This window comes from Mchenga conophoros, linkage group LG14, assembly GCF_057382185.1.
Source record: "Mchenga conophoros isolate Kocher_MC1m ecotype Shallow Benthic linkage group LG14, M_conophoros_male_GT1.1, whole genome shotgun sequence".
Taxonomy (NCBI): Eukaryota; Metazoa; Chordata; class Actinopteri; order Cichliformes; family Cichlidae; genus Mchenga; species Mchenga conophoros.
Genome location: NC_140539.1, coordinates 16,825,210 through 16,837,438, shown reverse-complemented (window position 1 = coordinate 16,837,438; position 12,229 = coordinate 16,825,210). Strand labels below are relative to the sequence as shown.

The window sequence follows — 12,229 nt, the reverse complement described above, 5'->3', positions numbered from 1 at the left end:
ATATAAATCTTCCTCTGTGCAGCTTCCAACAGAATATATAACTGCATTTCTCTTCTCGAGTCTTTTTCATTGAATGTATCTGTTTCTTAGAGACAGCTAATTTTATCAGGCAAGCATAGTAACAAAACACAAACCAGCATACACGGCAAAGGAGCGTTCCATAAAATGATGCTCATGCAAATGAATTTTGCTAACAAAGGTAACGTGATAAAAACCCAGTTCGTTTCGTTAGCTATCATTACTGTGGCAGCTGATGAAACAGGAAAAAAAAAAAAAACAGACTTTGTGTTTTCACGATCTGGCGCACGTTTCATAAACAGGTGAAATGTACTTAAATGCTAATTATATTCTGCGTGAGTCACAGGGAAGCTGTGTTTTCTGAGGCACTGACTGACTAATGAATACCAGCCTTGGTGGGAGACCTGGCAACTCTCAAACAAATGACTTCATTACCAGTGCTTGATATTCATGGCGCATGCTTCGGTGTGGCAGAGGTTCTTAGTTGTGGGATTTACATGTTTCTTATTTTCCCTCTTGTCCATCTGAAAGAAACCTGTGCAAAACCAAAGGGGGAAAAAAGAAACAAGAAAAAACCCCAAACAAAACAATCCAGCTTTACAATGCCGGCAACGAGATGATGTTGAGTTAATTCTCACAGTGTGTCAATGCACATTTTGAAAGCTAACAAAAGAGTTTGCCTGTAAGCAACACTGGTGCTCATTTGGGGATGAAGATACATCAAGTAGCAAACAGTGTGTTTTAAGATTTTCTTTTCAAAATCCAGACGCTAGTTTTGCATATCAGAAAGAATGGGATACCAGTATTCCCTCCAGCACAAGATCAGAACCATGACTTTCTATGAACTGCAATGAACCCCCCTCATTTTCAGCCAGGAATTCAGCTGGAATCAAGGCAGAGAAGAGGAAAATTCATGTGTAATTCTTTTCTCTCCCATCCTTTTGAACATATACTGCCATCTTTTCTGCAGCCTTAATATGTAAACAGAATCCACCATATCCAGTGTGCTGGCGTATCTTGATGCATCTCGTTTCTGCTCATGCATCTGTGGAGATTGTGTTCTTTGTGAAAATGCTGCCACGAGAGAAAGAAGACGGATTGTTTTAATAAAGATTACAACACAACTCAGAGCACACTGGGAAACATGGAACAAAGCTGAAATAGCATGTTTATTCAGTCCCTGCAAACTTAATTCAAGTAAGTTTCCAATGTCTTCTAGTCTTTTATTTGTTCATATTCTTCATCTCTCTTCCTCTCTCTCACACTCTCTCTCTTGTTTTTTTTGTTGTTGTTTTTTTTCTTACCCACCACCTCTTTGCCCGAATTGTTATTTGACATTCAAAGCCTCCTTCCTTTTTACCCTTCTGAATAATTGAAATTCATCTCTTTTTCAAAACCACATGAGAAATCCCGAGTCATTTCTTACCCAGACCTTGAGGCGAATCAGATTGTCAAACTCGCGAAAGCGCAAACACTGTGGTTGAAGAGGTGGCGTGTGCCAAGTTGTCTCCCGAGGTTCCTTGATTGTCCCACGACAACGACTCGACTGCTGATACATAAGGTCTCCTTCCCTCTTATCATCCTGCCATCGAACAGCAATGAAAGCGCACGGCCGGTTCTCACGATGAATAAACGAACGAATTAGCACTATTTTTGTACAACTTTTTTTTCTGTTTGTTTAGTTTGTTTGTCTTGCACAGACGGCCACAATATATATATACAAATAAACCCCCCAAAAAAGGAGCAATGCTGTGAATGTTTACAGTATTCATGATGCGACAGTGTCTGCTGCACATTCGAATGTTTCTCTGCAGTTTGTTTTCCCTGCAGTTATCTCCTGATTCCTTAACAGCATCGTTTAAATTACATGTGTTTATAATTTGTCATTCCCTCTGTCTCTCCCTCTGTCGCTTTGTGTCACCGGCTCCCACTGTGGCATACCACATAGACATGAGGATTTTGCTTTCCCTGGGGAAGAATGTAATTTAATTATAATCAAACAGCTAGCAGGGGAGGCAGTTTCTGTTTAAGTCACTAATGGATACATATTGCTTACTCTAGACAAACGTTTTTAGAATACATAAGTCCTCAGCTTTTCATACATGGTCGTCAGGTAGATGGGAATACGAGGAAGAGTAGAAGACACGTCCATGTGTGTAGTTACAGTATTTGCATGATATTTTTGACCATTCTGCAGAAACTGGAAGGAGGTGACTTATCTGACATGCTTGAAAGGATTTAGCTTAACTTTTAAGTGCTATATACTCAGGCAGTACATATTAATTAATATATATCCACGTATATGTGTGGTCTGTGTTTGTTTTTGTGGGCATGTGTGCGCCTTTGGGCTATTAATATGTATAACAACACACATACAGTACTTGGGCAGCCCAGGGAGAGAAAACCCATTACCACAGTGAGGGAGAGAGAGAGGGACGGAGAATCCCTCAATATCCCACAGAGCAATGGGTTGTTATAGATCTTTTTTTTCTGCCGTTTCTCTTCCTAGACAGTCTTTATGTGCCAAGTTAATTAGCATTCCTACCTTCTTTAAACTAGCTGTGACACCACATAAGAAAGAAAAGTGCAAGTTAACGAAGAGGAAAACATTTAAGATGCGGCATATTTTATCTGACCGGCTACTTTTAAGCTTGGCGAGATATGATCTGCAAGTCTTCCTGCAAGACTTTGAACTCATTTTTTTCCCATTATGTGTATCCCTGATGTGCACTCATTCTGCTCAGCTCAGACATTATTTTTCATATGTAGGGGGAAAAAAACTTTTATACCCTCACTGTGAGGTTTACTGTACAAGCAGGAATGTTCATTCAAAAGTTCAAGCTAGTTCTTGCGGGCTTTTATGATTTTTAGAGCATAACAGTTTTGAAGTCACTAGCTCAAATGTGTCAATTATGTGCAGGGAGGGGACAATTGTTAAGACATCTTGCTCTGAAGATTCAGTAAAGTGAGAAGCAAGGATAGGAGTAGAGTAACAAATGGAAGGAAGTGTGGTTATATTGTGTGGTTATTGACTGCTTGTGGCCATCTTGCAATGCTTTTAGTAACTATGTGACCTGTTTTAGAATATAATGTGCAGCAATATCTATTTTCTATAGTAGTTAACTTTTTATATGGAGAGCACTAATTTGGTCAGGTCTTCTGCTGGTCACTAGGATCAGTTTGTTGTTTCTGGTACTGAGTAAAAAACTGGGACACTTATCTGCGTTATCCTACTTGTATTGCAAAAACATAGCTTAGCTTGCATGTTTGCATGGGTTTCCTCCATTTCTATGGTCTCTTTTCAGAGTCCAAACACATGCGTGTGTGTAATTAGTGTTGATTCATGTGAGTGGGAATGGTTGTATGTGTCTCTGTGTCAGTATTGTGACAAACTTGTGACCTTTTCAAGGTACAGTACTGTCTAAAAGTCTTGACCGACCCCTCAAGATTCCTCAAGACCCCGCGTGCAAATGACTGCCAATAGAACCTACAGTCCAAAAACTGAGTTTGTACAATGCCAGTAATCTTGAAAGTCAATTTTTGGTATCTTTATTCTTCAGCGCAGCCTGAACTCTCTTAGGAAAGCTTTCTTGTCATTTCTTAAGTAATCTTTAGGAATAGTTCTCCAGGCTCCTTAATGGACATTCAAGGCTCTTCTGCTGCCTTTTCTTATGTTCTCTGTCAAAATAATCCCTCTCTGCTTTAATAACGTTGAGGTCCGGACTTTGGGGAGGCCAATCCACAACTGAAAGTGTTTTAATGAATTGGCAGTTTGTTTGTCATTCTAAAAATGAAGAATAAAATCAATTTTAACAAGATCCCCAATTTCACTGTTTGACATGCAGCCCCATACCCTGACAGAGGCTCAGCTGTGTTTAACAGATTCGTGTAGAGACCTTTCTTTCGATGTCTTCTGTACATATTGTTGATGATTCGAACCAAAAGTTCATCAAACCATAAAACATGCTGTCACTTGTGTAATTTGGCTTACTTCAGCCTTTTCTCCCCGTTTCATTTCCTTAAGAATGGCTTCTTGACAGCCACTGAGACCATTTTTGATGAGGCTTCAGTGAACAGTTGATGGATTAAATGAAGGAGCAGGTGCATTTCCCAGGTTCTGTGGCAGGTCTTTGCTTTATTTTCTTTCCTATTTCTTAAGGATACGTCTTTCAGATACTGTTCATCTGCTTTTTAGACTTGCCACTTCTTCTGTTGTTCTCTACTTTTCTGGTTTTCACAGCTCTTTTTAAGGACACCTTGCATTCAGTACAGAAACATACAAAATGTGGAGCTATACCAGGCTTTCAGCTGGAGCACAATAATCTTGTTGGTCCAAAAATACTATTTTATCTTTGGCATTTTTAATGGATTTAATTAAAGAAATGAGAACATATGATGTGTATTTGCAACCGGCTCTTAATAACAGTTTACCTAAAGATACCATTTAAAATCGGTTCTTGGCTAAGTTATCTGTTATGTGAACCACATAACTGGTTCATCCCTTGAGTTAGGTACATTTAGGTACATTTCTTATGCTTGAATGATTCAATTTGATGATGACGATAGGTGGCTTCATCATCAAACAAAATAACATTGCTCTTAAAATGGTCAGGTACAAGGACTGGACTGAAAATGAGTGAAAAAGCAGCCAGTGTAGAAGGAAGAGAAAAACTTGTTCACCACCTCTGTGAATCTTCCCTGTAGTCTTTCTCTTGTCCTTCTTCTTCTCAGCTCCATAGGATGGGTGGATGGAAAGTGGAACTTGCATAGGCAAGTTGAAAGTTGAATTTTAATTCACATTAAAGCTGTTTCAGGTTAAGTGATCATTTGTTCAAATAATGTTATAAACCTATTAAAAACAGCTGCGGTTAGATAAATTAAGCGTCAGAACTCTTTGAAACACTTTTCAATTAAACGATCAGCGCAGTACTCACGTCCTGCTGCAACTCACAGTTTGCTGAAATTGTTAGCAGTGTATGTACTGAAAGTGTGTGTGTGCCCATGTGATAGCTGGAGCTGATGTGGTTGTGCCAGATTATAAACTTATTAGGACAATGACTTTTAAAATTACTTCAACAAAGCCATCGACGGTAACTTTAGGTTAAAACCGTAAAGAAAAACGAGGTCTTTGTCAGCGTCGTGGAGTGCTCGTTTCCTTCACTGTGTGTCCATTCAGTACAAATAAGATGCATCGTCAAACAATCCCATCCTCATTCTTGACGTGTTTTTTCACTCTTCAAAAGTGTTTTCCATAAGAACAGTAAGTGTTACTGTTGACTGATCGTTTCAAGATTGTTGTTTTCATTCAAAATAAATGCTTATGTGCACAAGGCAAGCAAGATGCTCTCGAGTGTAGAATTGTAATCTGTTTTGGGGGTGTTTTTTTAGGCTGAACCAGATTTTTTATGTTGATGTTTAAAGATTCTCTTAGCGCATACTGATTGTAGTTGCAGTTGTCGTTAATGCACTGTTTGTAGCCAGAAAATAAAACAAGCGCCCGTGGCCTGTGGTGGTGATGCTGAGTTATTACTGTAAATGTGTGTTCACAGCAGAGTGTGGAGACAGTATAGATCATGCTGCATGCAGGAATAGAAAGGAGAATATACAGTCTGGTCCCTGTCGTAAAGATGTATTCAAGCAGGGCAGGCTAATGTGGTGAAGCTGTCAGATGATTCAGGCCAGGAAAATTTGTATTTCAGCAGAAGTTACATATGATGGTTACCTCAGCCAATCAGGGATGAAGATGAAATCATTTGTGACCTATCTTTCCTACACTGCACTACATTATGATATAGTGCAGTTGGAGGTGGAACAGCAGAAGGATTATTCTAAGCACAGTCACTCCCAGTAATAACCAGCTTAATAACAATATTTAGTCAATATATAACAATATAGTCACTTTCTCTTCACAACCGTGTCTGATTACTGTCTTCTGTGTTGTCACACTGCAGTGTGTGACGCAGCTCTTACAAGTATGACTTCTTCGCATAATGTCTATAAGAGCTGACTTCGCGACAGCTGGAAAATATAGACAGGCTCCCTCCAGTGGGGAATCATCAGCCATCAGTGACCATATCAGATAGTTTTCCTCTGTTTCACTTGCCCTGCAGCTGTTTGTGCTCTCTTTCATCACAAAAGAAAACAGAGAAATCAGAAGAGCTGCGCTGAGGTAGAGAGGAAATGTCAAGCTGTTGTTCAAAGCGGATGCCTCAGTTTTGGAAGGAAATGGAAGCCCTGGCATTTTGACACCCACACCGACATTGTGTAATCAGATTGCAATGTCCACTCTAGAGTTAACACCTCCTCAAATGAATGAGTGAAACATTGTGCCCAACATTTTGATTACCTCCCCTGCTGCTACCATTGATGTTGTAGTGCCACCCACCTCTCAGCTACTAGCGTGTTTTTGCTCTGATCACATAGTGCAAGCAGCAAACACGTTTTTTTACGCACACGCTCTGGCATACACACACACACACACACACCCACATACTTTCAGCCCCGGCTGAGCCAGTGAGATAAAGCTATCTAATTATAATTCTCATTTGCAGCTCTGATCCATAGAATAGATCCTCCCCAGTCACTACCACCACCCTTTTGCAGCCTGCAAGCAATTGATCTTGCTGTGCGTTGACAGTTGGAGTCCATGCTAACCACATACTTATTTCCATCTTGTAATAACAGGTTAGTACATATAGATCATGCATATAAACCCCCTTATTATGACTGTGAAACACACATCCCGCATTCATACTATCATTCCATGTTGGCAAAGCAGTGAAAGAAGAGGAGCAGCTCTCAATCCATTTTTCTTAAAGTGTCTGCATCATTCAGCATGCAGCAGTAGCAGCCTTCCAGCATCCTCCAGTAGCATACCAAGACACCATCTGGCAAAGTCTCATTAAAATGCTAATTCATTTTAATAAGAGACAGGTAATAAACTGCAATTATGTATCGTCAGAGAGATGGCTGAGAGCGGGAGTTTGAGGGAAGTCGGCGGGGATGTGAGTTGTCTCACTAATCAAGAAGCTACCTCACTTGCCACACCCTCAAACTCAAACCCATGTTTTTAACCTTAGCCATCACAAGAGAGTCACAAAACGCTTGATTTTAACAGCTTTTTAAAAGCTTTTTTTTTTAAATCAAATATAAAGGACCCGATGGAAGCCTTTACCAGTGCTATTTATGCAGGAGCATCTCTGTAATAACCCAGCTTTTAAAAGCAAGGAAGCAGAGGTGGATGTAAGCAATTATGCAGTTTGTAATGATGTGATCATGTTTATTTTTTGCTGTTTTGTTTTGGGGGTTTTAAGTGAATTATGTCCACTCTATGAAAAGAAAATTCACTATAAAAATAAATAAAGTACTATAGAGGACTATAACGTGAAATTAATTCAAAGAATTTCAGGGATGTTGGGAATTTTTTCCCCCAGTAACATGATTAAAGTCAAGGATGATGATTTTAGTGAATGTGATTTTTTTTTCTCAGACATGCCCCGTTATTTCAGTCAGGTTGGATTTCTGTCTTTTGAAGATATTCAAATTTGAAATATCAGACTGAAGGTGGGAGCAGCTAATTAAGAGGAGAGAAAAGTGTTATCAGCACCTCACATTCAAACAGCATTATGAAGGTTTGAATTTGTGAAAGAAGCTATTACCAGCTGCCATCATACTACTCTTAGTTTACTGTAAAAGAATTTATGTGGAAATTAATGTGTATGGCGTGCTTGAAACAAACATATATTCCCTCCACAGGTTGATTTAGTCTTTAAATATCACACTGTAAGTGTAAAACATAGGCTCGGTACCTTGCCTTTCTACCAATTTTACTCACTGTGAGTTCAGGGCAAAAGGAGGGGGAAATATCACATGAGTGATGGAATTGGGTTATGTGTGACAGCTTGTCTTCATATTAGTGCTGTCACCTGGTGTGAGCAGCCTCAAGACCAGATGGCAAGCAGACCAGTCGTTTAGGCTGAGCTGCCCTTGTCAGGCAAGATTTTGTAGCCTGACCAAGGTTTAGCATATGCTGGCTTGAAGTCCAGTAGCCCCAGCACTTGTTGAATGAACTTGCCTTACCTGGGTAGTTTGTAATGCTAATAAAGCCATTCCATTTGATCAGGCTCAATTTGAGAAAATCAGATTATACAGAATGTCAGCTGATGGTTATAAAATTGACTGCAATAATAAGGCCGTAATACAGTTCGATATAATAAAATGTTGGATATTGTTTTACAATATCTTGATCGATACTGTGATTAGTTCAGTTATAGAGGTCATTCTGGGCAACTATAGCGAGCTTTGGCTTTAAATGTTTATTTGATGACTTATTGGTTCAGGGGTCAACTCTGCTGCAAGCACATTGATTGAGGTGAAACACTGTGACAAGGGGTGTTATCTCCCCACAATGGCATTTTCTCTTTCCATCTGTGCAGTCCTGATTACACTCGAAGAACAACGTTTATCTCAGCGGGAGAAATCAAGCCAGCCATAAATCAACAGTTTCTCTATCCAGAATGAAGTCTAAGCTGCCACTTATGCCCTTTGTTCAGTCCTGGTGTGCCCTTGGCTAGATTGTACTAAGGGATGAGGCAAGTTCATATCTCACAGCAATATAATCTTCCTCAGGAGTCCCAAATTACAGAACACTTCAGGTGTTACCGCTTATAATAGGAGACATTTAGAATATAATCTTCCACCAAGAATTCAGTTGAGAGGATTTGTCACATGACCTGAAACTAAATTTAATTATTCATGTTTCAATTTCTGTGGCTCATCTTCTAACTTTTTTTTTTTAATGGTTGTTCTTTTTCAGGGCCACCTACTATCTCAAGCACACAGACTCAGCAAGCTTTACATGGAGAGAAAGGACAAATCAAATGTTTCATCCGAAGTACACCTCCGCCGGACCGCATTGTAAGTGCATCCGGACTGTCTAGCTCACATACTTGAGATTCTGAGTATTTTGCCATAAAAGAGGATCCTAAAAATATACTCTTGATCCTACGGTTCTCATTTAATGCACGCATGTGAGCAGTGTTGCGCTGATCATGTTAAGATTTATGGCGCTCGTACAATGTAAACACACTTAATAAGCGCGCTTTGCATGAGTATCCATATTGTGCATGCATGTATGAGCGTGGTTAATTGCCGTACTTTGTCATCTGATGTGTATTTTGTTATACTAATGCTCAACATTAACCAGCAGTGTTATTAATACCGCGTTTATTTCAGGTGGGCCTATTAAAAACTGTGAGATAACTCAATAACGTCACTGTTGATTTAGTTATATTAGTGATTTTGTTTTCATTTAAACAAAAATTCAGTACAGTTTTATTTCATAACCATCAATCAGTTCACGGCTTGCAAGGTAAAGAAGGTAAAATCAGACAACCTCTTATGAGCAAGCAATTGGCGACAGTGGGAAGAAAAAAAACCTTTTTGTCAGGAAGAAACCTCAAATAGAACCAGGCAAGGAGATGTCCATATTGTATACCGTGCAAAACTGCTGGTTTTACACTGTGCAGTCATTCAAACACATTGATTTGAGTCTTTTTAGAATAAAGTCTTGAAGCTTAAACCTCAAAGTTTGAATACTGTGATGGTGGACTTTGACTTTCACACCTGTTTCCCCCATTGTATGTTTCTCAAGGCTCCGAGTTAAAGGTGTTGCTTTTGTTAAAATAGAAATCTCTCTTCCCTACTCTGCATCCAGCATAAATAAATATGCTTTATACTTCAAAATAAACATCTAAATATTACCTCAAAAACCAATACACTCTGTATTAAGACCCCCTGAAAAAATATTGATTATTTTGTATATGTATGTTAAATTTTCATAGAAATAAATGCATTAAATCAACATGAGAACCTCTATAATGATTTTAAATATCATGTCGGAGCTGTTTAAAACTGTTTCTTAATGCCATCGTTTTTTATTGAGAGCATATTGATATATAGGGAATGATATAGGGTGATTCTAAATATCATGTTACTTTGGACCTACGACCTCTTCTTCAAGATCAAATAGGGTCAAACGTACTTAAAATGTCTTTTATCTTTAAAATTATACTTAAAATTCTGCTGCCTTTGTGTGCAATCGCAACATTCAGGAAATGATATATATTGTATATGGGGATTCGAGTATCCCATTATAATTTTCATCCAAATATCATGTCACATTTGACCTCTGACCTCATGTATACATTTAACGCCTGCCTTTCTTTCAAGTTGACCCCAACATATGTTATATCTTCAAAGAAAGTATTGGCGCTACAAACTTCTTGAAAAACAAAGAAAGCAAAATGAATATATAGAAATATACAAAAATATTCCTTGAAAAGAATGAAAAAACCGAGTGAACACTCTCGGAGGAGGTTTGAGTTCTCCGAGTGCTTCTCGCTTAAAAATGTATTTTTCATCAGTTCACATATTATCAGCTCAAAATATGTTTCAATGTGTATTTTATTTTATGTTTTCACGAGGCTACAGTTACAATTAAAATAATCAAGGTCTAAAGAGTAAACTCGACTTAACCACATCTTACATGATGCGGGTTTTGCATTTCTATCCACAGAACAGACTCAGAATTGGACTTTTTTTCTCCATTGAATAAAAAAGAAAGTTATTTCAATACTGGCTTTTCACAGAACCAAGACAAGGAATTCACTTATATTTCAAATATTTTTGTTTTGCATGCAAAATGTGCTAAAGGACGCAAGAATTCCAGCATTTTTGCACTCCATCTTCTATAAAGAAAAAAATATGTTATTTTTCAGACCTGATCCAAGTTTTTTTTAATGGAGAATTCTTCAGACTGTTTTGTTGTTCTTTGTACTCGGATTTATTTACTGTACTGAAAATATCCACAGTACCTCTTTGCAGATTCTTCTGTTTCACAGCACGCACCTCTGTGTAAGTGGCTGCATGCTGTCTCCCAATAGTCAAATGCAAAAAGGACTGTGATTCAAACACTGCGATGAAAAGAAAACTGCTTAGACATTAGCTCGGTCTACAGATCCAGGAGAAATTTCACTGAGCACTCAACAGCAACAAATGGGCAGTTAACAGGCACAATTTTGATCCCACCATTTTTAACCTTAACACAGCATTCAGAAGAGTTTTAACCAGCCACAGAAGCATTGAATATCCTGAATGGATTCCTATTTATTCATGCCTCTTCTAGACTTCTGTGGATCACTGAGCTATTCACCAGACAAAATGAGCTAACATTCTACGCTGATATCAGTAATTCATACCACCTTGTAACAGAACAAAACATCCCAAACGCTCCCCGTATCATCGTAGAGCACTAGGTTGATCTTTTCATGGTCATTATGTTTCTCTATTGAGAAGCGTGCTGACATAGCATAAAGAGCTTGCCGTGAACATACGGGTGGAATGACAAAACGACTAGGCCCACATTGCAATACCTTCCTGTGAATCCAGGCATCGACCAGCAGGATTCAAATCAACTGTGTGAAGTGTTCTGTGGTTGATTGGTCACCTTTAATAATTGGACTGTGTACCAGACCAAAGATCCACACACCTGGAGTAAAATTACCTGCTCCACAGTAAATAATAATAATAATAATAATCATGAGTAACATTGTACATACACCTTTTTTATTTTTCTGTTTTACAGGCCTGGTCTTGGAAGGAAACGGTGTTAGAGTCTGGAACGTCCGGCCGCTACACCGTAGAAACTGTGAACACAGAGGAGGGCGTCATCTCCACGCTGACCATGAGCAACATTGTCCCAGCAGACTTTCAGACAATCTACAACTGCACCGCGTGGAACAGCTTTGGCTCTGACACCGAGATCATACGCCTTAAGGAACAAGGTGGGAGCCAAGGTTCGACAGGTTCCACCTTCCTCTTATTCAAATCACGTGGCTGTGGTTTTTTAGAGAGTGACCAAGTGGCGTTTTATGTACATTGTTGCAGGTGACCAAATCCAGTGTCGTCGACTGTGTTGCGTGTGAGGTTGCGCATTCGTGTTTTAGTGCAAATGCATTTTTGCATACATGTTAAATTGAGCACGAATCCCGATTTTTATCATTCTGAGCATCCTAAACAATAGCACTGTAAATTCCTGCAATTAAATCCCTGTAAAAGTCATGATTACATAAATTCCAGAAAAACTGGTATTAAGTGAATGTCTTCTAATTCTTGTCTCTTAGCATAGACCCCAATATAAAATTTAATATGG

At 38.9% G+C, this 12,229-nt stretch overlaps 1 protein-coding gene across 1 annotated transcript in view; it reads left to right on the top strand.

Annotated features, from left to right (window-relative positions):
• kirrel3b (kirre like nephrin family adhesion molecule 3b) overlaps positions 1–12,229 on the top strand; it is a 174,717-nt gene that overhangs the window by 149,870 nt on the left and 12,618 nt on the right. The window contains exons 11-12 of the mRNA XM_085245571.1: positions 8,834–8,934; positions 11,663–11,873. Of these exons, the coding sequence (XP_085101697.1) occupies positions 8,834–8,934; positions 11,663–11,873 (312 nt within the window). The remainder of the gene's footprint in view (positions 1–8,833; positions 8,935–11,662; positions 11,874–12,229) is intronic.